General features: G+C 39.7%; 1 protein-coding gene across 1 annotated transcript; it reads right to left on the reverse strand.

Moving 5' to 3' along the window:
• Positions 1 to 104: 104 nt before the first annotated feature.
• Positions 105 to 22,919, reverse strand: SLC30A5 (solute carrier family 30 member 5). The gene is made up of 16 exons (XM_083816018.1): positions 22,727 to 22,919; positions 22,292 to 22,414; positions 20,565 to 20,631; positions 19,093 to 19,178; positions 17,344 to 17,431; positions 15,541 to 15,628; positions 14,135 to 14,211; positions 13,334 to 13,504; positions 12,420 to 12,708; positions 11,854 to 12,062; positions 9,874 to 10,031; positions 9,300 to 9,429; positions 7,537 to 7,768; positions 5,922 to 6,148; positions 3,842 to 3,970; positions 105 to 3,220 (listed from the first exon to the last, which is right to left on the reverse strand). Exons 1-16 carry the CDS (start codon positions 22,798 to 22,800, stop codon positions 3,050 to 3,052), a joined length of 2,319 nt encoding a protein of 772 aa, XP_083672144.1. The 5' UTR covers positions 22,801 to 22,919; the 3' UTR covers positions 105 to 3,049.
• Positions 22,920 to 27,514: the final 4,595 nt, after the last annotated feature.

Below are 27,514 nucleotides of genomic sequence, written 5' to 3' on the forward strand. Positions count from 1 at the left end.
CTCGAGGTGGGAGCTACAACAACACACTATTACAGGCTTTTAAAATGTATGTCCTGTTTCCACCTCAATTAAACTTTTAACGAGAAAAGATGCGCTACATGAAATTGGAACATTATTGAAAAATAAAAATTTATTTTTTCCTCTTTATATACATATATTGCTTGCTCTCAAATGTACAATATGTAGCTGCAGTTTGTTTTAAATCAGCTTCATCTTCAAAAGTGTTTCATGGCAACCTTCCACGCACAAATCAAACGACTAGGATAAGAACTTCCACACTGTACCATTTATGAGAATATAAATCAACTGACCTGTACTCTCACCACACTTCTCTCAGATGTTGTGGGAAAGCCTGAGCCACTTCTTAGGAGGATTACTGCCAAATAAGAGCTCTCATTAAACTAATTTTAAATGGACAATGGTTATTGTTTTCTTGTCAGGGTACCCAGGAAACAGAGTGTGCATGTGTATGTGGTTGGGTAAAACATGAAACGCTGTTGTACGCCTGTTAAGATGCAGGTTTGCAATTGCCTGTTAAGTATTCGTGTAAGAGCTGAACCTCACTGCCAGAGCATGATCATCTAAGATGTTCCCAGCCACCTTAATGTGTTTTGGGTCCTGTTGCTAGCAGAAGTGGGAAATCAGCATTTGCTAAGAGAAAGTCATGACAACCATGAAGGCTTTCCTAATTAGGTTAAGCTAACTTGAAGAAAACAAAAACAAAATAAAAAAAAGAAAAAAAGGAAAAAAAGGACAACCCTTTTCATCTACCAAGACTAGCTATTGCTCAGTTTGGTAAAATGCTGCCAGTGCCAGTACAACCACTTCAAGTAAGAGTGGCAAATATAAGTATTAACTGAAGCTTTTTGTTTGAAAACTGTTTTCAAAACCAGAAAATCACTTGTTCTGTTATGGAGCAAGTATAATTGCAGCACAGTTCCTCAACTGCACTCAGCCTTGTGGAGGAGGAGGGAAGGTGAGAAAACCACTGCAAAAAGCATGAATTATGAGAAACAGAGATCAAATCATGAGAATTTTGCTGGTTCTGAAGTGCTATTGTGAGAAATAACCGACTTAAGGTCTATCAAGATTTGACTACACAAACCGATATGAAAGCAATGAAACTTCTTGAAAACAGTTTTTCAAGTCAGTCCCGTGCTGCAGGTGTTGTTTTAGTACAGCACTAGTGGAAGAGAATGGAATGCGAAGTCGTTTAGAAAATAAAAAAAGAAACATTACGATCTCTACAAACAGTCTGATCACAGAAAACACAGAGTTCTTGCTCAAGGACATTTCAGACTGCTGCACTGCTGTTAAATCTAATCCAATAAGTTCTACAACACACTAGCCTCAAATTCTAACAACATCCTCCATTAAATTCTTTGCTTTGACTCTCAGTTACCTAAATACCTTGAACTGAAAAGCAACATAAAATAAGATGGCTACAATATGCAGAACACTGAAAGATATACTTGCTCTTGCTAACCACTGAATTGGTTGCTGAATTTCAAGAAAAATTTTTAAGGGTTTTCAGACTAGAAAAGGGGGGCAAAGGAAGACAGACAGATGTAAGGGTAAGCACCTCCAAACACATGTATTACTGCTGTTAGCAGGTTTTCCCTAAAGACAGATTTGTCTTTTCCACAGTATTAAGATTACAACATGCATTAATTCTTTCTTAAACATACCTCTTCTCTTTTCAATCACCAAATCTGTATTTATAGTTTGTTTCAATAGCTTGACAAGTCCCAGACTACTACAGATTAGCACTCTAAATCTGGACTGCCTCCTTGAGTAACATATAATGGTGTAATTAGCTACAATACACCTGTTACTGCATTATGGCATAGTTTGAACACCTTTTTTCTTTTTAAATCCAATAGCTCAAGCATGCCCCTGTTACTTAACCCAGAATGGAAGTCTCTTTTCCTTCTGCCAAGCTAAATATTCAGTCACTACAACTTCTCTTGAACAAAAGTCAAGGAAGAAAAAGCAACTGAACAGCTCCTTAGCTGTAAAGTGAGCCATATGTAGCAAACATTTCACCTGCCAGGTCACTCAGCTGCTCTTCCTGGTCTATTAATTTCCAATGTAAAATAGACTTTTGGCACAAATGAAAGCTATGGAATATTTAGTATTAGTTATCGCAAAAAATATACAAATATGAAGTCCATCCAAGTAGTTATTCTGTATGATAAAAATCAAGTAAATGACTGAAAAATTTATCTTAAAGAGGTAAAAGTTTAGCTGAGTTTGAGCATTCAGGATGTAACCTGGATGAATTTCTTTAAGCTTCAAACTACTGTGGTTGCAGTTACTCATACAAAAGGTATGAAAAAAAAATAACGTACGGAGGTTTTTTTAGATTCTTAGCCTTCCCAGGAAACGAAAGCATCTGCTTTTTCCCCCCCGTTTCTCACTGCTAAAGTGGATTTCTCCCTTAAAAAATAATTTGATATAAATTTAAAATGGTACAACTATATGCTCTGATGCAGTAAAATTAAATTTAGAAATCAGTGTTAAAAGCAGAGACAAAACATAAAAACTGTATATTTATTACCTAACAAACTCTGCAAAAACTTGACTTTGTATTCAGCTTAGTTTTTACTCCCCATAATAAATACGTGAATATTTTTTATTCAGTCTTCCAACTACTTTTGGAAGAAAAAAGTTGATTTTGTTTATATTCCAATGTAAACTATCTCCATTTCCCCCTGCTAACAAATTTACAATCATGCTGTGCCATACTTAAGAGAAAGTATGGAATATATACATGCTCATCCACAAGTGGCAAGATTCCTGTTTAATAAACATGATGTACAGTATATGAAATTTCCATTATTCTCACATATACAGCAAATATTCTAGTCCTAATTTCCTTTATAAAAGCATCTTGATCTGATTTTAATAAAGATACAATGCTTAAAAAAAATCAAATATATAGTACATTTGTTTCTGTACAGGTATGTGCAAGATCTCCTGACAAAAATAATACAGATATGGAATCCTACAGCTTCACCATTTACCCTTTGAATAACCCAACTTTATGTCACATGATGTAAGTACCATCTTTGTAGTATTTCATGGATTCCAGTTGTTGAGTCATTGCAAGGACATCTTGAAATCCTGTACTGAGGCCGGACATGTGCTGAAAATAAGCTTCCTTCTCTACTTGGACAGTTAGGTTGTTTACCCCAGCATCTTTCAGAATTGCTGTAACCTGAATAAAACAGCATGGCTAACATTAGCATTAAATGCATATAAAGTGTTGTAACAATAACGTACGCTATTCTCAATATGAAATATTGCATATTAAAAATATATTATCACAAAAAATTTCAATTTCCTGGAGAAGTGAAGACCTCCTTTGTACGGTACAGCTTTATGATTTCTGCATAACGGTTAATTCTCAGTGTCTTGCATAAAGAAATAAACACCTTTTGAAGGTATTTGAGAAAGACAAAACCAAGGCTGACAATATCAGTAAGCAAGTAACAAGCACATGATTAGCATTCACATCCCCCTAGTTCCCACTTAGTGCCTGTTTTGAAACATGGAACTAACCTAACCTCCTCCTCCTTTTCTCACAGTAGATATAATTTCACAATCAATGTTTTTTCTCTCCTTTTTTTTTTTGTTTAGAAGTTTTAGCAGGTGACCCTTTTAGGCCAACTGAATAATTCCAAGCTGGCAGGCCAAGCGTGAGAGACCAGCTCTGAAACGTTAACTAATAGCTTACAAAAATGATCAAAAACTGCAGCTTCAGACTTCACTCTACGACTGAAATAAGGATACAGAGTAAAAAATTAAGAGAATAGGGTCTAGAAACCTTGCACCTTACCTGCTGTACAATTCGTTGTTCCATCACATCTGATACCACTTGCACGTGTATTGTACCTGCCACAACACTTGCAGAGTGACACCAAAAATGAGGATCTCTGTAGGATATGACCCCATCTATTTTTTGAATCTGTAAAAAAATTAGCAACAAAGAAAACATTAGCAACAATTACTTTTAAGAACACATTTTAAACTTGTGCATGTACATGCATATTGATAGCAAATATTTCAGCCGGAAACAAAGCTATATAGCAGAGCATCTTTCCACCTAAGTCACACACAGAAATAATGTAGCACTTAAAGGCCACCTTGCTACTGTCAAGAAGTTAGAAATCAAACTAAACGAAAACCCTGCAGAGTATAATGCTAAATTGGATGAGAAAAAAACTGTTCAGGTCACAATAACATCAACAGACAGACCAGCTTTGGCCTGGCCTTTTCATCAGATCTAGGGCATCCGTTATCACACTATCCAGGATAGGCAGCTATCATAGCTGTACATTGCACAGAAACACACTCCCATAATTCCTAATTTTTTGAAATTGATCTTTGCACTGGGTCTGGATGAGATGGAATTAATTTTCTTCATAGAGACCTGCACAATGCTCCATTTTGGATTTGTGGCCAAGATTGTTTTGGTAACACACCGGTGTTTCCATGCTTGGTGAGCAGTGCTTGCACATTGTCCAGGCACATTCAGGCACAGCAGCGCTTGCACATTATCTTGTTTCCACCACTCTGCCCCTAGTCCAGCAAATTGTCTGGGGCTAGGCCAGAAACTGGGAGCAGACACAACAGCGACAGCCGGCCCGAGGGGAGTTCTATGTATTATAACATCGTGCTCAGCAATAAAAACTCAGATAGGGGAAGAACGAGGTTATCAGCTTCCAAGGTGGCCGCTGCTTAGACTGCCTGGGTATCAGCTTGCTTGTGGGAGGAGAGAGTGATCTCCTTCGCGTCCCTTGCTTTCCTCCCCACCACTACACTTTCCTGCATCTGTAAAACTTCCTTTATATCGATCCATGAGTTTTCTTGGTTTTGTTCTTCCTTTTCTCTCCCCTGTACCACTAAGGGTGGCGGTGGTTGTAGGGGAATGCAAGCAAGTGGCTGTGTGGCTACCTTGCTGCAGCCAACCCACAACAACTGTATCAGCTGATATTAATGCAATTTTTAAATGGTTTTCCTGCTATTTAATTACTTGCTCTTCAACTGTTTTCAAAAAGTACTTTTTTCCTCAGTCTCACAAAACTACCTTGTCTTCCCTACTCAGGAGGTAACATTCCAACCTGCACCTCACTATCCTTTCATGACACAAGCCTTTCCTAACCAGTTTCCACATGTTCTTTCATTTTTCACACAGACAAGAACACATCTCCCCCCTGCATTGACAAAGAACATTAGGATAGACTTCCCTTCCACCTCTAGCTGATGGCATCCTCAGAATTCCGTAAGTAGTTCTCTGACACCAAGGAGCCCTCCACACTGAAATCTACAGTGTGATTTTGGGCAGGTACTGAGCCAGCAGTAAAGACTAAGTACTGCTTCAAAGTAGATACCTTAGCGTGGCAGGCAGGAGGAGAATGCATTAGAGTGAGGATATTAATTAGCAAAAACAGCATTACTTTTCCCATCTTACCTACTCTGAACCAGCATGTCCTTCGTGGTATGGGACAACTAAGAAAATTGCTATCACAGGCTCAAGATAAAATCCTACAACCTGAATTGTACACATCAGCTCTCACCTTTTGGGAATTGCTGTTACTTTCTTAGTATTAAGCACCTTTCTTACACTGCTACCATATTTACCTGAAATCATATGCTACCCATAAAAGCAAAAAAACAGTACATGGTGCCAATGAATAAAACTAATTTCGATAAGTTTTTTTAGTTACAAAACATCTTTAATCAGTAGAACTCCTGGTCCTGTCACATCTCTGCCAAGCAGATTTAAAACAACTTGAGACATAAAGTTGTCTCGGACAACAGAAGCTGTCAGGCTGAACTGCTTGAGTTTACTGATTATTAAGGGCAGGCACAGCTTCACATGTTTGTACGACAGCATTTTGAATTTTAGTTCTGACCTTTTCTAAAGCAGCATGCAGATCTTTCTCCTGTTCCGGAGGTATCCTCAACAAAAGCACTTGACAGGCGTCTTTCAATAGTGGGATAACACTGAGAAAAATCAATGTAGCAATAAAAAGAGAGCAGAGCGGATCAGCTATCAGCCATCCAAATTGTTGAATAAATATTGTGGATACGATAACACCAACACTGCCAAGAGTATCTGCTAACACATGCAGAAACACACCTGAAAACAAAATACACTGCGTGATTAAGTTGAACACTTGTGCTTAAAATGTACATATATGCTCATTAGTGGTAACACTGTGGGTTTTACTGTATTAGTATCCCTTAAGATTGCAGAAGGTAACTATCTGCCTAACCTACTACAAAATGAAAGAAAACATTTAGTTTTTCCTAATGTTTAATCACAAATCAATGTTAAAAAACACCACAATTTTCACTCTACAGTACAATAATCCAGGCAGACTTTTACAAATTAAAATGTAAATACAGCTTTATATTGTTAGTGGGATTATTACTATACAGCATCATCATTTTACTCCCTCTAGAGGAATCAGTGCACACTGCTCCTCAACAGAAGAAAAAAGATCACTGTAAATGCACCGGCGTGCTAGTATTGTTACCATTTTTTTTATTGTAGGCTAACTCTGTTCAGATTTGATAAGAATATTGTCTACCTACCAATAATAAGAATAATCCTTTATATTGCATTAATCGTGGGCATCATTTCCAGTGTACACTCAAATGGTATAGAAAAAATATTTTTTATACATTTGTAAAACTAGTGTTTATTAACTACAAGGATTTGGAAGAGTGAGTATGGGCAGACTACAAAAACATCTGTCAATGGAGGAGTCAACTAAACTGTGACTGACATAAAATAACCAAAGAAATATCAGTCTCTTAGCTAAAATTTTGGTACTCTGACAAGTTTACACAAAAGCCCATTCCTTTATAGATTTTTGTAAGTGAAACAGTTGGTATAGAACTACCTTCTCACGAGAAAGGAAGAAGATTCTAAACAGCAGCTATTCTGCAATTTTAAATATACTGCTGTCACCAGATTCCAATTTTAGATTTAGAAAATTTCATCTTTACCACTTTATCTTCTCAAATACAAGTAGAAGCATATTGCTTCACACCCCAGATTCCTGGTCTGCATTTGCTCTTCCTGCTTCTTTATCCCTTCCCCCCAGTGATTTACAACCAGCTGTAACATGACACATTGAAGTATGGCAGTAACTTTATAGACAGAGACCTTCTACTTGCATTTTGAGATGGAACTCTGAAATAACAACTTTATTTTTTTTTCAGTAATGTTTATAATGACTAGTTATTAAGACTGTAGATTAATGCTTTTTATTGGTCCCTGGGTATTACCCACATCTGAGAGGGCTGTGTAAATAAACGATTCAAATTACGTTTCTTCAAGTCAAACTCACTTATGAAAAAACACTTTGAGAAAGGAATGTATACCACATTAAATGATTGCCAGATCACTTCTGGAGGAATATTTTAGGAATGGTATGCAGTACTGGGTTTGATTATGAAAATCTTAAAATTCTGCTGGAGAACACATACGACATTTATGGTTTAACAATCCGTACTTGCCTCTCATGTTGGTGTTCATGCCTCCTCCAGAAGATCCGTGGGAATGTCCATGGCTGTGCCCATGGTCACTGTGGGAATGGCCGTGCCCGTGGCTGTGGCCGTGGCCATGCCCGTGGTGAGAATGGCTGTGATCGTGTGAATGACAGCCTCCGCGAGAAGCCCCGTGGGAGTGCGCGTGGCTAAAGGCACAGATACCAACAAGGTTTACGATCAGCCCTCCAACAGAGACTGGCTGTGAGAGGGAGAGAAGTCTTTAACGTCACTACATCTTGCTAGGTGTTCAGGTTTCTTTTCTAGAACATGGTAATCAGAAACACTGCACACCTGAACTAAGAAAAACCTGGAAGCATTAACATCAACAGAAGGATTATTCCAGTGTGGGGTCCTCATCAGCAAAATGTCAGTATACAAGTTGGTTTCAAAGGATTTTTATTTTCCTCTAAAAAAAAAAAAAAAAATACAATTCCCCCTACTTTCCCCCAAAATCCCACACAACAACTACCACCAAAATGCAAAGCCTAACATCCAAAAATCACGACGAGGAAGGGATTGTTTTCATTTACTTCCAAGAAGAGAATGTGGCTTGGCTACAAGCTTTGCTCTGCTGGCGTTCTTTGGCAAAAAAAAAAAAGTGTAAGAATATTTAGGACATGTACACTCATCTAAAATTGTAGTTAACTGAAGTAGTAGTTAATGCAATTACTGCATTACTGTTTGAGTTGTGCTTTTTATCTGTCTGCATATTTTTCTATACTTCTCTTGAAAAAAAATTACTGTAATTCCAGCTAATACAGGAGTTAAACAAGTCCTGCTTGGGGGCTATCAGATCTCTCCTTGGCTATGCAAATAGGACTCATGTACAGAAGGTAACACCCTCCCCACCTGCAAGCAGAAAAATTGGCAGTGGAAGTGGGACAAACATTGAAGATTAGAAAGACAAAAAAAAAAAATCAGGCCTTGACTCCAGCAATGCACGCCTCTAATTTTACCTACAAAAAATTCACAATTCTTATGTAGGTAAAATTCACACACACACTATGAAAACACATTGTTTTCTGTATGACACACACATGAATTCACGTGTGTGTCATACAGAAAATAAGTCGAACTATGAATTTGATAAACGTAGGCTTGGACTTGCAATATTCCATGATCTAGAAAATTTAGTTTCAAGAAAAATATACTATCATATTTTGGAAGAAAACAATGAAAGCCTGAAAACGTAAATAAGGAGACCTTGAAGAGGCTTTGGAAAGCAGTGAAACATAGATGCTGTTAGTTAACTTAGTTACTCAACAGCTTCATGATTCTTATTCCAACAGCAACACGTTACGAATTTATTCCAACAGCAACACATTATGAATTCTGATGATTTTTGAGATTTCTCAAAGATAAGCATATTTTTTTTGTAATAACTGACACTGTTTTACATAAACAGCAGAACCAAATTTAGTCTTGTATAGATTATTTCCTTAGTACCTTTTGTCACAGAAAGACAACTATCTAATAGATTAGAGTTGTAACACCTCTGAAAAAAAAATCAATTTAACTTTTACAATTAAATTATATTCACTCCTATATATCTCCATATTTTAGATTTAGATGTGTTCTGAATTATAAAATTGGAATTATGCATTAAAGGGTCAAGTCATAATTTAGATCTTGAGTATGCAACTTTAGTCCCTCTTTTTTTAAATGTTAAAGATGAACATAAATGGGCCATCAACTGCAAAACAACACTCAAATGTAATGACAAAACTTACAGTTAGCATATTTGTGTCTATGTCTGGCGGATCTACCAGTCTGGCCACCGATTCCATGAAGACAAAGAAAGCAATTACCATCAGGAAGAGGCCATTAATAAAACCGGAGAGAATTTCTACACGTCCATATCTGAAAGCCAACATAAGTAATTTTGAGAGCAAAGAATGAGTATCCTGAACAAATTTCAAAGTAATAACAAATGAAGTTGTAATATGTCTAATATAACTTTTAAGTTTTTTTTTCTCTCAATGCCACAAAATCAAGCCTTAATTTCTTAGCCATTTATTTCTGACCAACAGGTGGCTAGTTCACAACTGTCCGTGTATCAATAGCACAATTTTAATAACACAAATATTTTTTAATATGTGCTACATACATAGGACTTCAAGCTGCTAAATGCCTATACACAATTTTTACTTATGTCAATGGAAGTGAAATGACAGAAAAAAAAACCACAAACAGAGAAGCACACACAATTAAAAACATTCTGAACATACTGTTTTAGTAGGACATTTTGAAAATGATTAAGTAGGATAATTTTCATGTAGTCATTAAAGAAGTTAATATACATACCCGTAGGAAAATATGCGAGTTGCTTTCCACCTTGTCATCAGTGCCGCAAAAAGCCCCATCACTAGTGCAGAGCAATCAAAAAGCATGTGAAATCCATCAGATATAAGACCAAGGCTATTGGTCCATACTCCATAAAAAAGCTCCACAAAAGTGAAAGCCTAAAATGAAGAAAAGTTTGAATTTTTCCGTAATGATTAAATTGTAATTTAATGTCTTGGTAGCCAGCCAGAAGCTCTTTTCATAGTATGCCTGCTAGTTTTCAAAAGGTACCATTCTAAATATTTCCAGACCATTTTCTTTCTCCTCCAATCAAAGAAAAACAGGTGATATATTCCAAGTCTATGAAGGGATACTCTTGCACCAACCCTCCCTTAAAGCCTTACATACATGAGTAAATAAGGAAATCTACATTTTGATTTAGAATTTTAAACTAATACGATGCAGACAAAATTTTAAGCACTGTCATAAAACAGTGTAACTACTTTGATCTGATCTATCGTGAGTGTAGAAAGCAATGCTGTTTATACACGTTTCCTATTAAGCATCTACAAAAATGAGTAGTCAAGATGGGTGTGATTATTGCAGTTTCATGGTAGCTTCAAGTCAGCCACTTAGGGACTCATTTTTTAAGAGTCATTGTAAATCACTGAAAAATAAAAAAGTTCAATTGAACTAGAAAAAGAAGTTCCATCACTCTGTCTAAATATAAGGGAAGACTTTTTAACTGTGCAAGTGATGGAGCACTGGCAGTGGTTGGCCAGAGATGTTGTAGAGTCTCCCCTCTTGGATCTTTAAAAGCCACCTGGGATGTGGTCCTGTGCAACCTGCTCCGGGTGTCCCTGCTTGAGGAGGGAGGTTGGACCAGCTGGCCTCAAGAGGGCCCTGCCAGCCTCACCCATTTGGGATTCTGTGATCTGAATCCAAACCTCCTATGAACAGCTGTTTAATTATATATGTGTGTGTGTGTGTGTATATATATATATGTATACTTAAGGTATACAACCTGTCAACTTATAAATATCTAAAGGAAGGTATTTGTTCTTCATGTTAGGCTAGCTTGAGCACTCTCTGTAAAGAATCAAATATCAGCATCAGGGTGGCTGAAATAAATAGCCATTTACAAATGCCAATAATTGACTAAATTAACTGCTATCAATTCTGCTCCAGATTCCAAATTAGACAGAAGAATTCAAAAAAAAACCATTTTATTAAAAAATGCAGCTGAAGCTATTCCCAATTACATCCTAGTATCCTGCTGTGTAAAAACTTTCTTCCCTGATTAGATGACTGCTTAAATCTTAGGCATTAGTTTTGAGAAGGGTACAACAAGGAACATTTTTAATACAAACATTTTCCTTGTATGATTTAGTATTCTTATTAACTGGTCTGCCTACAGACTTCCTTTCCCATCTTTTAAATTTCATAATGGAATTTCTTAAAGTTGTAATGGTTACTTCATATTTTTCCCCATTTTATTGGGTAACTGCCAAGGAATGAACAGAGGTCTCTGCAGATGAAAGATTCATGCCTACTTCATGACCTTTTCCTATTCATGATAAATAAGCTAGAAATCAAAACTGTTTGGTCCAAAATGACATTACTCTATCCCACTCTTTACTATTTTGCCATTCACAGCCATGAAGGCCTTAATTAGTTTCAGCTTGTCTGCTGGTAACATTGTGATACCTCCATCTTGAACAGGACCCACTGTTCTTACTATTACACCTGTTTTTACTTACTGGTGCAACAGTTACACGCAGAACCACTGCTCCATTGTGACAAAGGATCAATGTAACCTGCCACTTACTACAAGATTAGCATAAAAATCTATTTTAAGATTCTATCTAATGAAAATACTGTATCTAGGGCCATTAAAAACAAAAAAAAACTAATCATGGGAAGTGTTTAAAATAACTCTTTTAATAACTCTTAAAATACTGTGCAACTGAGATAAAAAAAAACACACACAAGAAGACTTACCAGATTTAGACACAGAAAATAGAAGATCTGCCTAGAATCATACTCTTCAAGGATCTGTTTCAGTGACTCTTTAATAAACCGGGGTAATGACTGAGAGCTTTGCTGTATTGCATCACCCATGAAGTTATACAGAGGAGTGCCTTCAGGGGAATAGCCAATAAGGGTGCCCTTCTGCCCCTTCCTGGAGGGGGATGACAGGATATTGGCAGCTGCAAAGAAAGTGTTGAAGTTTTTGTTTTTATGAAATAGCTGTGAAGCTTAGAAACAATGCATTTTATCAGCAATCAAAGCTTACATGAAATTTTAAGGCAGCAAAGTGATTGCCAACTTCATCTTAAGGTTCACCATTACACTTCACTGGTATGTAGGATCAGACCATCACTTCCACAACAGAACAGGTATTGCATTTTTTGTTTGCACAGTAAAGGGACAACGTTGCAGGCTCTTTTTATTCAAAGGAATCCATAAAAAGCTCATTCAAAAGCATTTTGCACACAGCCATTTTCTTACTGGCTTCAAAATAACATGGATAATAGATATATTAAAAGAGAAATATAAGTACGTACATAAAATGAAGAAAACAGCACTCACTACCACTCCTCCAGAAAGAACGTGCTCTGTGCTTTCATGGTGTGGTGGTTTGTTCATAGCTCGAAGTTGGTCTGTTATTGGATGTGTCCAAAAGTTGCCAAAAAGCAGTGCACTAATGAAAATAAGAAAGGATCCATATCGAGCACACTTGGAAGCTTCCATCTTGACGGAGCATATGGACTCCACGTAGAAATCCAAGATCACAACAAAAAAGATGACTGTTATGAAAGGCATGATGAGAGAAGACCAAGATTCTACTTTACTCTGCAATGAAAACACATTTCAAACAGGATTGTTCACCATTAGATATGTTTGCGCATGCAGTATTAAATCCAGTCCACTTTGTGTTTTCAGCAATCCATCAGTTCTTTTATACTTTCAATTGATCATATAAAACCAACATTCAAGCTATAGAAGACATAAAAGCATTTGTGTATTTTATTTCAAATACCTTCCTGTGCTTAAAAGCAATCCTATATGCAATGCCATGTTTGCATTGTTCTATTATCCTTCTAATCTAAGCAGGAAGTCATAATGAACATGTCTTTTAAATTACAATATATACTCCTCATCAAAAAATAAAACAAAACATATATTTATAGTAATTAATCCTTGTGTAATGTTAGTAAAAGAATCCAGGATATATTTGGAGTTAGAAAGATAAAATAATGTTATCATGTACAAGAGAAAATTAAGGTATCACATGAAGATGCACATCAAAATATAGACGTACAACTTCAATCACAGCTTTCTAGAAAAATATAGATGGCAATTTTGTAGTTTTAAGTTTTTCCTTTAAAACACCTTTAAGTTGCACTTCACAAACAGAAGCATTACAAAAAATGATTTGTTTTTGCCAATGTGTACTTCATAGTACTTGATGTCTTACCTCTGTTGTCAGAGAGAGGACAATGACCCATGGGCACAACAGAAGGACAGAAACAAGATGAGACAAAGCTTGAAGGCGTTTAGCTCCACCCACATCTACGGAAAGCTTTCGGGAAGCCATGTGAAAACCAACCTTACAACACAATGCCAGTACCAGAAGCAGTACTCCTCCCTGGAAAGGGAGAGAGATCTCATTATCATTTCTTATGAGTCTAATACCTCACTCTAAACAAAGTCATATTTACATGAAAAAGGTTAACGTTTTCCTTATCAACTGAAAACAAAGATGGGATATTTCCTCTGATTGTTATTATAGTTAAAGCAATAATACATAAATTATAAAGCAATCAATGTACATGATTATACCATCGCATTATCCACAACAGCCTACTTTTTTTTTTTTAAACTTGCAGTTTAAAACTCTCAGTAACATTAACTGGCATACAACAGCCGCAAATTGGCAGTGAACAGCACAGAGGAGAAAGAGAAATCTTTCAAGTCAAAAAATCAAAAGAAAAAGAAAAAAAGTCAAAAGACTTGATTTCCCATCCTCCATTATAAAACAAAAGAAGTGTTGAAAGCATACATAAACTTCAAAGGGTCATATCACTTTGGCTTCTTTCTAAGATTTCCAAAACTTGGTCAAGATGCAAAAACTATAGCGCACGTTTAGTTCTAATTGGGAGTGGGAATGTTGAACTTTTTGGTTTTGATTCAGGCTCTGCTGAACTCTGAGCTGCTGCAATTTTTACCTACAAAGTCAAGTACCCATCACCCTACTAAAATACAAGAAGTAACTTACCTTGTGATCTGCAACACCCAGGAAAGCAATGACTGTATACAGAACGTGCGTAAGAGCACTGTCATGATGCCCCTCAGCTAAACAAAATTAAGGAATCATTTCATTAGACGATTTTTTTTTCTTACACCAAAGAACAGGCAGAGGTAGCAAAAGACCACAGAAACAGAAGTAAACAAAGTAAGTGTTACAAGTTTGGGAGATACTTAAAACTCATGGAAGATGAAAATATTTCCATAGAAAATAGTTAATAATAGTTTAAAACACAAGAACACATTCACTGCTAAATACTGCATATCAGTCAAGATACAGAGTTTACAATAATCTTGGCAACTAGACTTAGAAAAATACACTCAATACCATTGAAATTCAATTTTTACTAAAAGCACTAAAATGGCAATGTGTCTAAAACATCATTTATAAAAATGTGTCTGTGATCTATAAAAAATGTGTCTAAAACATGATCTATATTTTTTCAGTTCATATATACCTAAAATTTAGAAAACTAAGAGAAATTAGACACTGATTAGAAAATTTAGAAAACTAAGAGAAATTGACAAGCACAATCCACCAAATATTGAACTACTGATAGCTTTTGGGAAAACTATTTACTAAAAGGCACTTTGACAATGAATTCAATGAACTGAGTTTTAAGTGAATAATCAATACTGTTTCTGAATATACCATTTGCATCCGTAATTCCACGTTTTCACCCTTCCTCAAGAAAGTTTACTTTCACCTTGCCATCATTCATATGACTGCGTTGTTACTTTACACCCTTAAATACAACGCCTTTTTCCAGTAGACTTCACTATGCTGAGAAGACCTGCTGGAAACTTACTTCAAAATTCACATACTTAGTGACTTTGGAAGCTTGTCAGTCAACTTCCATTTGAAGTTCAAACTCCATTGTTACTGGAGCTACTGCAGGCTACTTCACACCGTTCTTCGGAACAGCAGGTGAAGTGACACTACTAACACACTTCCAAGAGCACAAAAACCATTTTTTCTGGATATAACAGAAAGGCTGCCAGGCAGGCTGCCAATTGTTTACTGCACACACTGAGGCTAGAGCCATTATGTATAGAATTTCTAAAAAAGGAAAGCTGATCAAAGAAGCAATCCTCAATGGTCTGATATGTGCAAATGGGAAGGCAGCCTTTAACTACTACTGAACTTAAAACACAGCTACAGATTTTATCGACAAAGCAAGCAGCGCCATTCATTCATCTGCCAATACCAGCATTTAGATGTGAAATAAAATCTTCCGCTGTAATATTATTGTAAGCTAAGATTCCTATCAAGAAAAATACAAGTATATTTAATTTGGTGCGTTCAACTTAACATTCTATTCTCCCTGGTCCAGTAGCAATAAGCACTTGCTCTTAACACACAGCAAGAAAGGATACGATGTTCTGCTATTTTAGCCATGAGGTCATCATTATCAAAAAGTAGTAAGCAGATGACAGCAATGATGAAAAATGCAGCACCTCTTGTCTGGAAGAAAAATAGTTATAATATGATGTAAAAGATTAATGTTAAAAATTCTAGGAACATTCCCTCCCAACCCTCCAGTCAAAGTAGGCATACTTTAGTTCAGTAAAAAAAGCATGAAGAAAGAAACATTTCTGGAGAAAGCTGACTGTGACAACATAATTTCATATTTATTCCAGTTTCCAGATGTGTTATATAACTCAGGGTAAATCACCACTCTAACAAACAAGAACACTGAATCTTATGAACTTCAAATGTTTGCTTCTTTCTTTACAGTGTATTTCTGCCTGTCAGAATGCACAGCTACTTAAGCCTGATGACTTAATACTCTGTGTAGTATCAAGGAGCTATAAACAAGATCTAGTTGATAAACTGTAGAATTTTGTCCTAGGGGAGGTAAAGGCTACAGCCCTGTGTGAAGGCTCTAAGAAATCAGAGCTCTGCAAGTGCTTTCATGACGAAGAGACAAAAGTGATTATGAACTCCTGGCTGCCTGAGAAGTCTGCTTGTCTATCCTGACTTAAAAGACTGCAATTTTGGTATTCATCATCTTGGCAAAAACACTGTGACCTACAGCTAAAAGCCATTATTACAATTCATCCTCTGAAGTTAAACACAGCTATCACAATACTGTTTCGGAAAATTGGATGACTTCCTTTTACCATAGTTCCCTTCATAAAGCTGAAACATTCAGAGGACAGGATTATCAATCCCTTGTTTCTGCCATCTTAGATGTGCAGCTTAACTGCTAGGTGTAATCTACTAAGATACGGATTCACAAAGAACCTCTTTCTCAAAGGGTCAACTCTAAGCTTACCATTTGAGTAAATGGCTGAAGAAAGGATTTATCTTTTTGATGAACAGTTTCATTATGGATGCCCGAAACAATCTCAGTTTGAGGGAGTGTGTGGGCGTGGTAGAGCATCATAAGATAATAGTGCTGTTCATGCTACTGTAAGAAAAACCTGAAAACATTTTTGGGACTCCAAAAGAATTTACAAGACAGATTTTGACACTCAAAGCCTGAGTCAAAATCCAGAGTTTTTCTTAGACAGCAAGTACTCTGGCCTCAAGCATACACCATCATCAGGTATTTTCCCTCAGCTGTCACTGTTTTTGAATGAAAGTGACCAAAGACCACTAAATGCTGGGATCAGCTCATTCCATTTAGGGCTGATCAGGCACGACTTGACAATATCTTTTGAAATTGTGTGTGATGGGACTCACACAAAAGACGTCTCATGTATAGATTCGATTAAGTGAAAGACAGGGCCAAGAATTCAGCAGATGCAGGCTTATACACAAATTAAAGCAGTTAGAACTTTTTGTTAGAAAAATAAAGTATTTGAAAAGCTACAGATACCAAGTAGGTTAGGCAGGAATCTGAAGACTGTGCTGCTGCTGTCAGTGCCTGAGGGCCAAGACCACTGTGTACATGTCCGTCCTTTTGTTGGTTTGAACCCCAAAACCCTTTACAAAGAATGCTACAGTGCAAAAATCATTCTCAAGGTGCTCTTGCACACACAAACAGAAAAACTCAGATATCTGTCAAAGAACTCAAGCAGCCTCACCCACTGTTTTTCCCTGGATGTCCTATTTCTTATTTCAGGTAGTATAATTTCACCACTAATTAAGGTAAAAAAAAAACACACAGCTACTATGAAAATTGGTCTAAAGCACTGTTTGTTCTGGGTAAAGTAATACTTGTATTTAAATACCTTTGCTGGTCCTCCACCTGAGCTTGTGAACAAGACACTAAGGAGTGACAGCACAACCACATCACTGTGTTCAAATAGCAGCAGTGTCCTATATAAAAAAAAAGCGAAATAAACACTCAGGTCCCACATCCATTTAGAAGGAGTTTGCTTCAAGAGCTTGACAGCATACATTTCAGCTAAAATTCAGTGACAGAGAGGTTAGAGATTTATCCTGCTATTTGAACAGCAAGCTTAAGCAGCTCAAGAGGGTAACTGCAAATCTATTTGCCTCCACCTGCAAGAGGTCTAACCAGTGACATCCAGGTAACAATAATATCCAGTGACAAAACAACTTCATAAGTCAAGTAACAGATCAAAAATATGCATTTATGCAATACTTTAAACTGTAACTTCCTTGTAGTAATGCAAGAAAGTACTAACTTGCTCAAGATGGAAAAGTTATTCCCATTACAATTCCCATTTTGTATTCTCAAAATAAAGTTTCTGGCTCCCTGAAAAAAAAAGGCCCTGTTCTGCCGTGTAACATCTCGTTCACTGAAGTGCTGATCATCTGCTAGGTAGCTTATGCAACCTCAGAACCTCTTAACTACTGAAAACACGAAATTCTGACTTGCACACATTCTCCTTCAGGTAGCGAAGGCTGACTAACAAGCTGCATCAACAGCTTTCCAGGGCAGAACACGAGAGTAACAATCACTGTCAAGTTTACCAACATTTTCAGCTGTTCCTTACACAATTACAACCTACCAGGGACCATGCTACTGATTGTGTTTGGAAGGCAGAATGCTAGGAAGACCTAGTATTCAGAAAGGCACTACTGTATTTTCTTAAAGAAATCCTATTATTCATAGAATCATTCAGGCTGGAAAAGACCTCTAAGACCATCAAGCACAACTGTTAACCTACCACTGCCAAGTCTACCATTACACTCCGTCCCTAAGCACGACATTTACATGTCTTTTAAATACCCCAAGGGATGGTGACTCAACTACTTCCCTGAGCAGCCTTGATCCAAGGCTTCACAGTCCTTTCAGTAAAGAAACGGTTTTATTCTTAAGTATGCTTTCTGATGTGTAGAGAGTAAATCATCAACTTCATAAAATATATCATTTAAGGCTTTACTTTCCCTCTGTCTAAAGAAAGATACTTTTCTAATAAGCTACCCTTTGTTTTTTGTCATTCTCTTATTGCTAGTCATTCCTTAATGCTAACAAAAAGCACAAGTGATTTCATGCAGGGTATGTGCACTAACGCTACCCAATTCCAACACATCATACGACCACAGACTTAAAACAGCACCCTGCAATAAATGGGGAAATGAATTCTAGTCACCTGGCACAGTAATACAAGCTCCTGTCACTAGCTGTCAAGCCACAGATTTCAAACAGTTACATGCAGCAGAAATGGGGTTACAGAAACCACACTAAGGTAACAACGAAAACCACAGTCGGTACAGTTACCTTATTGTATCACTGACACCAAGGGTTTAACCATTGTCAAGAATTTCACCGGAATCTTGTCCAACAATGACTAAAGAAAATTAAAATTTCTACAGAAAATTACATGCAACTTTTCCCTGGTAAAACAGACTCACAGGAAAAAGCATGAAAGTTCATTTAAAAAAAAGAAATCAATGCTGGCACCACAGGCTGACAGATATAAAGTGAAAAACGAAGGCAAAGACAAGGAAAAGATCACAAAAATTAGTTTAAAAAGACAAAACTTTGTTTACAGTAAATATATATTTACCTGAGTGGTCCACAAAGAGTAAGGCCAAAAAACCACAAAAGTGAAATGATGCATCCCACAACAGCATGCTTAAAAATTTTGATCCACTACAAAAGAAAGGTATTTCATTATTGTTTTCTCCATGCTTTCAAAATAAACATGCCATAGACATTCTTTTCAGCTGTAGAAATACAGGGGAAAACATATGCTCTGCAAGTTCTGCAAAATTTAGAGTATTATTTTTTTATTATCTACTTTGCCAGGCAGCTTTGGTCTGTTTGAACATATTAGGGACAATTTTTGCATTTCTTTTCTACCACAGTACTAGATTCTATGATACAGCTCTCACAAGAACTCTTTAAAAAAAAAAAAAGAGCCTTCTAGATATATACTGAAAAAATTGAAGTCCGTTTAGAAAATAGCATTTTTGACAGGTTATCTATTGTACATATCTGATAAACATAGACAGCACTAGATAAACCATCTAAGATACAGAGACTAAAACCTTAATTTTACAAATTACGCATGTAATTTACAAATTTTACAAATTACGCATGTGTTAAACTCTTCTTCTTCTGGTATAAGTTTATAATTCAGTTATTCAATACATTATTAACTTTAAATGCTAGTTTAAAAAAAATCAGTTTGGAAATGCATTAAACGAAACAAACTCCCTATGGCTAACATCACATCTTCAAAATTCATTTTTTAAAATTTATTTTTATTTTTTACTTTTAAGCAAAAGTGAAACCATAAAAAGATTTTCTGAACACGAATCAAAGATGTAATTTATTTCTGTTCACTTTAAAATTCTATCATATACGGCTAATCATGAAAGCAGTTAACATTTGGAACATTTCTGAGGCTATCCTTCATATTCTCTCCAGTCAGTACATATTCTGGTAACTCCGCATGGATCAAGTTTTTGCATACACAATTATATGCAAACAAGATGAATATGGGACAGGTAGAAAAAATTATTTCTTACAAATGAATAGGTTGCAATCTGAGCCCTGCTCTTACTTCTCGGGATATTGGGAACTTCTCGGGATATTCCACACAATTCCGAAGAGCAGCTAGACTCAACCTCATTGCAACGCAGCCTGCAGAAAGCACTCTGGTGGGTTAGAGGGGCACAACTGGAACACTTTGACACCCTGGCAGACTGGAAATTGCTGTTTGGGACTGTCAAAGTCTGCTGAGTAGACTAAGCTCTTTTCAACAATCCAGTCCTCAGATCAAATAAATGCCTGCATGGAGCCAAAGACCAATCTTTTCACCAAACTATCTACGGGAGCTGACAAAAGCTAAGTATGCTGATTGTGTTTTACAGGTGCAGTAGACAAAAAGTCAGTTACATACTTCTGGAAATTGTAACCACATCTGCCAAGTGGAGGAACCTTTGTTCCTCTTCCTGAGTGATTTCTGATACGAGCCACATTGTCAGGAGTATCTACAAAGATGTGAATTACTACTACATATGTCAAACTCACCTGACGCTTGGTTACAACCTTTCCAGAAGAAAATGGTTTTTGAAATAAAACCATAAAAAATGCAGACCTGTTAAAAAGAGAAAGTTTTCTCTATTAATGCATTAGCAGTTAGCTTTTTATTCAAACCAGCTCTCCTCATCTCATGCTTTGTTTACAAAAGAGCTTCCTCTATTTTTCACTAAAAGCCCACATTATTCAGTTGTATTTTTCAGATACTAGTAAGAAGTTGATGACAAGTTAACTTTGGTTCTGGTCAGTTTTACATATAAGATCTTTGGGGAACAGTCAATGTCCTGTCCTGAATAGGCCCTGAATCCAAATCAATGCCCTGAATTGGAAGGGACCCACAAGAATCAGAGTCCATCTCCTGGCTCCACAAAGGACACCCCAAAATCAGACCATGTGTTTGAGAGCATTGTCCAAATGCTACTTGAACTACAGCAGGTTTGGTGCTGTGCCCACTGCCCTGGGGAGCCTGTCCCAGTGCCCGACCACCCTCCGGGTGCAGAACCTTTCCCTAACACCCAGCCTGACCCTCCCCTGTCCCAGCTCCATGCCGTTCCCTCGGGTCCTGTCGCTGTCCCCAGAGAGCAGAGCTCAGCGCCTGCCCCTCCGCTCCCCTCGTGAGGGAGCTGCAGGCCGCCATGAGGCCTCCCCTCAGACTGCTCTGCTCTGCGCTGAGCAAACCAAGGGACCTCAGCTGCCACTCATACACCTTGTCCTCTAGACCCTTCACCACCTTTGTAGCCCTCCTTTGGACGCTCTCTAACAGTTTTATGTCCTTCTTTTATTGCACTGCCCAGAACTGCACACAGTACTTGAGGTGCAGCTGCAGCAGTGCAGAGCAGAGCAGGACAACCACTTCCCTTGGCAGTCTAGCAATACCATGCTTGAACAAATCTACCCTTGCCTTACAAAAATCAAAATAATTGATCTCAGAAAGGTTTTTTAGGAGAATGTTGGTACAGCACTAATAATGTACCTTCTGTTAGCAAAATACATGCAACCAAAGGCCTCCCCACATACTGAATGCTGACTACAACGTTCTGTTAGAAATGACAGAAAACAAGACGTTTCTTCCTGAACTGTGATCAAGGATAAGTGATGGAGAAAAAAAGACCATGCTATTTGGGAACACACTACCAAAAAGCCAAGAAACGTCAACAAATTGAAATAAAAGGGAGAAAATGAAGTCCCAAACATTTCAGTGCTGCCAACCTTAGAAACATTTCAACCTTAGAAAAATTTCAGTGCTGCCAACCTACGGAAATGCTCTTCCACATCGTATCATCTGAACATGAAGTAGGACCGTGCATGTAAGTTATCAAAGGCTGGTTCTGTATACTTGCTATCAATTTCCACACTTTAATTGTCAATCAGGGAAAAATATCAGTTGAAGCTTGTAAGAACGACAAGAATACAAGTTGTACAAGAAAGCACTCATCTTTTACACCTTAGGAAAATTCGGACACGCTTAGGTTTTCTATACCGAGTACTATCATAAACCATCAATTCTTAAGTAGCCCTCTACAGCTTCTGAAATTATTACGAGTGCAGATAAGAGAGCAAAACACTGGTGCGATCAGCACCTTTCCTTGATCCACCTCCATGTCCTTTCCTCCTTGATCGCTCCACAACAACACAGCGCCCAGTACAATCTCAAGAAGGACCCTGAACCCGCAGCCAAAGCGTGCTGTACTGACAGGCGCCACCTCCGGCACACTCACCCCAGCTTCACCACGAAGATGAACTGCACGAGGTGGACCACCTTCAGCAGGTCGTAGGACTCGAAGAGCCCCACGGCCTTCAGGAACTTCGCAAAGCACAGCAGCACGACGTACCGGGTCAGCCTGCGGGAGAGGGGAGAAAATCAGCACCGGGGGCTGCCATATCCCCTCCAACCCCCTCCACACACCCTCCAAGTCCACCCCCCCCAACCCCCTCCACACACCCCCCAACCTTTTCCACACACCCCCAATCCCCTCCACACCCCCTCCACACATACCCCAACCCCCTCCACACACCCCCCCAACCTCCTCCACACCCCCCAAGCCCCCCCCTCACACCCCCACCCGCCTCACGACCCCCACCCCTCAAACACCTCTCGAGTGAGGCCCTGTCCCCTCACCCTCCTCCCGTCCGCTCCCCGCCGCGGCCGTTACCGTGCGCTGGGCACATCCACGGGCCCCAGCACGCCGCCGGCGGCCAAGGCCTGCCCGCTGTACTTCTCCTCCATGGCGGGGCGCTGCGGCCCGGCCCGGGCCTCCCCCGCCGCGGGGGCGCCTCACCCTGGGCGCCCGCTCCTCGACGCCGGCGCCGCCGCCACCGGGCTCTGCGCATGCGCCGCGCTCGGGGCGCAGGCGCCGCCGCCGCCACGTCCGCAGCCGCCGGAAGCGCTCAGTGCTGCGCCGCGGGGAAGGGGGGGGGGGGAGAGGGGGGGACGGCGGCCGCGCGTCAGGGCGACCCTGCGGGAGGGGCGGGGTTTGGGCGGGAACGGGGGGCTGAGGGGGGCGCCATCTTGGGTGCGTGGGGGGGGCGTTCGGGTTGTCTGCGGGAGTAGTCATTAAACGTAAACGTAATAAACTGGAATGGTTCTTTGAGTGGTCATTTAACATAAACATAGTAAACTGGGAGGGTTATTTGTCTCCCCAGCTCGTTTCTTCGGGTATCGCCAGCTCGCTTCTACGGTCAGCCCCGGTGCTGGCAGCGTGCAGCAGCATACAGCAGTGCAGAAAGCTTCACCTTCTCTGTCCCCTGTGTTCCCCTGCACCCACTGGGACCCACACAGGTACCAGGCACAGCCTCCAAAGTCCCTTCCTCAGGTCCCTGGCTGTGGTTTGTGCCCGGGTTAAAGAACTGCTCAGCCCGGTGGCAAAGCTCTGGAAGTAGGTGGCCACACTGAGGAGTCAAAGAAGGATATTGGTGGGGTCGTACTCTCTCATCCCTGGGGCAGAAATGACAGCCAGACTCGACACAAGATACAAAGCATCCCCTACTGTCTCTGCAGCAGGCAGAAAGCAATGACTTACAAGGGGGAATGGGAGCAGGTTTCTGCTTGTGGTGGCAGGTGAATCCCCTCCCTGCCTGCCTCAGCTTCCCAGGTGCTTGTATACAACAGGTGTGAGGCCCTGGAGCTTGGGGGCTAAGTCATCAAACAGTGCTGCGGATGATGATCTAACCAGGGCATGTCAGCCTACCATTGTATTACAATGACCTCTGTTAAGAAAAAAAAGATAAAATATCTTGCATGTATATCACAGAGAGATTTGCTAGAGATTTTTTGTGACCGTGGCTTTCACACCCTGTACTCAGATTTTCTCCTTTACTTTTACTGTCCTTCAAAGGAAGCATGTTTGTTCTTAAACTTGTACATAGTCTATGCAGCCTGTCTTATCACAGTTTTGTATGCTGTGTGATGTAGTAAAGTAAGAATCCAGTTGGGCTCAGCAAGTTTAAGCATTTCCAGTGTCCTGAAAATGGGACTGGGTTGTACTCAGATGTACATTGCAGCTGTTACCACTAGCAAAAGGGTAAAAACCAATAGTTTTCATTTTTGAAGGAGGCTGTGCTGGCAGGAATCTGATAGAATAGATAGTAGTAACCAGCTGCAATGTGTTATATCACCCCTTTCCTTCTGAACAAGCTGGTCAATATATACAGCCTTGCAAGTTCTGTGCAATAGAAGATGAGAGTGACTGTGGACTAGGATTTTTTGATGCAGTTCTGTTTATGTAGGATGTACAAAGCCTTCTTCTCGCCGTTGTAAGAATCAAGCAAGAGGAGAGAGTTTCCCCGTTCACCACTCCAAGCCTTTAAGCAAGCACTCCACCAAAAATATATTGTCTTTACTTTTTCCCAGGACAGTGCTGCTCATTTTTCACTGACTCTCTTCATTTTTCTGTGCACTTCAGCATGGTCTGGTTATTCCTAGTTTGATAGATGAATTTCTAATTATGCAACATGTGGGAATCATATTTTTATTTGAGATCTATCAACAGAACTGGAGTCCACCTCCACCAGCCTGGTGATTCAGTGGTTTGAACCAGAAATATTTGCATATATGCCTTGCAATTTACCTGAGAACTTTCATTCCTTTAAATAACCAATTATTTGTGCTCCAACCTGTGGTAGTGTTTACAGTCAGCCTCCCTTCCTTGATGTCCCCACTTTTTGGATAAGACGTCAATATAACCGTGCTTCTACGTAAACCTGGTTTTGCTTGTTAAGCCATTATATGGCTGTAGGATCCTGGCCTGCATCAGAAATATTGTGGCCTGCAGGACTAGGAGGTGTTTGTCTCCGTGTACTCAGCCCTGGTGAGACCACACCTCAAATACCATGTTCAGTTTTGGGCTCTTCAATATGAAAAAGATATTAAGTTCCTTGAGCATGTGCAGAGAAGAGCATGGCTGGTGAAAGGACAAGAAAACAAGACGTATGAGGAGTGGCTGAAGGAACTTGGGTTGTTTAGTCTGGTGAAAAGGAGGCTGAGGGGACACTTCATCACTCTGCATAACTACCTGAAATGAGGTTGCAGTGTTGGGCTCTTTGCTCAGGTGATAGGATGTGAGGCAACGACCTCAAGTTGCCCCTCAAGGGGAGGTTTACAGTGGATATCAGGAAAAATTTATTCCCATAACGGGTGGCCAAGCATTGGAATGGGCTGCCCAGGGAAGGTGGAGTCAGCATCCCTGGAGGTACTCGAGTTGTGTGGATGTGGCACTTAGTGACATGGTTCAGCGGTAGACTTGGTAGTGTTAGTTTGGACTTGATGATCTTAGGATTCTTTTCCAACCTAAATGATCCTATGATTCTATTTCTTTGTGCATGTGCTAAGTTGGTGTTCAGGATTTTCTGTTAATGGCAAAGAAGCTGGGAAGTTCTCCACAACACTGAGTTTTGATATTTATCCTCAGCAAACTGTCCCTGGGAGTTTTACACAGCCTCAGCATAACAATAGGAACTCTGCTTCAGATAGGAACTGCTTCACACACAGACAAAATGGAGCAACAACCTGCACGACTCTTGAAGTGTGTGAGAGTTTATACAGATGCTACAGAAGAGCACAGGGGACTAAAATATCCTGTTAAACTAATGGGAAAAAGGAGGCAAAAGGTTGGAAATGTTCATATCTGATCTAACAGTCTTTTTTCCAGCCACCATCTAACAAACTCCCTTATCTTGGGACATCCTGACACATGATTTTGGCCCTTTGTTCAGCACTGAGGCAGGAAAAAGGAGTCATAGAAAGTAACTGACGTATGAAGAGAGGTGGAATGTGGAAGGAATGGTACAGCAAAAGGGATGCAGATCGTGTATTTAAGAGAGAAGAGACCAGAGAGGTGAGAAGAAAGGGGGTTGAAACTACTGGCTGTGCCTGTTTGAGGTCTACTCCTGCTAGCAGTGTGTGTTGAATGAGTCTCACTGTCGGCCAGCTGCATCCTCGATTGCATCCAAGTTATAACCTAGAGTAGGCTCTGACTGGGGAGAGATGAAGAGATGAGAGCATAGAGGAATACATCTGCTGGAAAACAAAAACTTCAGAACTTCACATATCAAAGAATTTCAGATAGCAAAGGCGTTATTATTATTATTATTATTATTATTATTATTATTATTATTATTATTATTATTATTTATTAATTATTATTTGCTTGCACTTTTGTAAGTTGTTGCCAGTGCAGGTGGGAGCCTCTGCATAGCAAGTGCAATCCCATTAGAAGAAATGCAGGCTCTGCTATTTCATCTACTTTTTGAACAGCCCTTAAAAGTTTAATCTGCAGGTCCTGCCTCTTGTCCAAAAACTTCACGGTTCACAAGCCTGAAATTCCCTGACACGAATCCAACAACCAGAAGACACCGTTGGCGTTTGTAGGCAGGAAAAATGTTTAGTTACGTGCCGTGTACACTGTGTCCGGGAGGGGGAGATGTTGCCAAACAGCAGGACAGGACTACAAAACAGGGAAAACTTCACGTTTCGTGGCAGGAAGGGGCTGACGGCCCCGGACCCGGCAGGGAGTGTGTGTGCACCCAGGGTAAGAGTCAAGCTGCTGGGTCAGGGCCACGATGATGGTGAGAGAAAAAGGCTGGGGAGGCAGAGAGGAGAGCTTCCTGGGGCCAACACTAGGAGAAAACCTCACACAGTCTTCCAACACAAAAATAGAGGTGTGAGTTAAATGACAGAATTGCAAAGGCTGCGGGATGCTGGAGTGGACCCTCCATGCTTTTTAAGGATGGTAATACGTGGAACGCTGGGGCAGGCTGCCTCTGGTCAGCGTCTCCTGCCACTCCTGCCTGGTGACAGTGTGCACAAGCCTTGAGTTGCTGCAGCTGCACGGATTCACTCCTCTGCCCCTCCAAGCACTGCCTGAGCATGTCTCAAGCACCTGTGTCTGTTGGTTTAGAATCACTGAATTGGGAAAAGACCTTCAAATTCATCTGGTCCCACCATCCCCCTACCACCAATGTCACCCACTAAACCATGTCCCTAAGTGCCACGTCCAACCTTTCCTTAAACACCCCCAGTGACAGTGATGCCACCACCTCCCTGGGCAACCCGTTCCTTTGGGCTGTGGGTTATCCTGAGGTTGGAGCGGTGGCATGGCGTGGCAGGACCCCTGCCCCAAAGGAACTATTTTTTTCTGCTGTATTGGATGCTCCTGCCTGACCAGTACAAGCGGGAGCATACACAGGATGTGGCCTTACCTGCCAGTTGATCTGTCCCATGGTCTTTATGTACTGGAAGTCCATCCCTCTCAGCAGGCTTGTCAGTCTCGAGCACTGGTGTTTGGTTTGGCCAACAGGTGTCTTTGTGTCAGCATGTAAACTCCATTATGTGTCAAAATGTATTGTGTCTCATTAGTTCTGAAAACACACATTACTCTACCCCATCAGGTTTGGCATGAAAACTGTTGAACTTGGATGTTCATATATTCAAGTGGAGCAGCATT

The sequence above is a fragment of the Anser anser genome (assembly GCF_964211835.1).
Source record: "Anser anser genome assembly, chromosome: Z".
NCBI classification, from domain to species: Eukaryota; Metazoa; Chordata; class Aves; order Anseriformes; family Anatidae; genus Anser; species Anser anser.

Coding starts and splice junctions, on each gene's coding strand:
- SLC30A5 (XM_083816018.1), bottom strand. CDS start 22,800: ATGGAGGAGAAGTACAGCGGGCAGGCCTTGGCCGCCGGCGGCGTGCTG. Junction 22,415..22,726: donor GTGGATGTGCCCAGCGCACG/GTAACGGCCGCG, acceptor CCTCTCCCGCAG/GCTGACCCGGTACGTCGTGC. Junction 3,221..3,841: donor AACAACGAATTGTACAGCAG/GTAAGGTGCAAG, acceptor TGTTTTATTCAG/GTTACAGCAATTCTGAAAGA.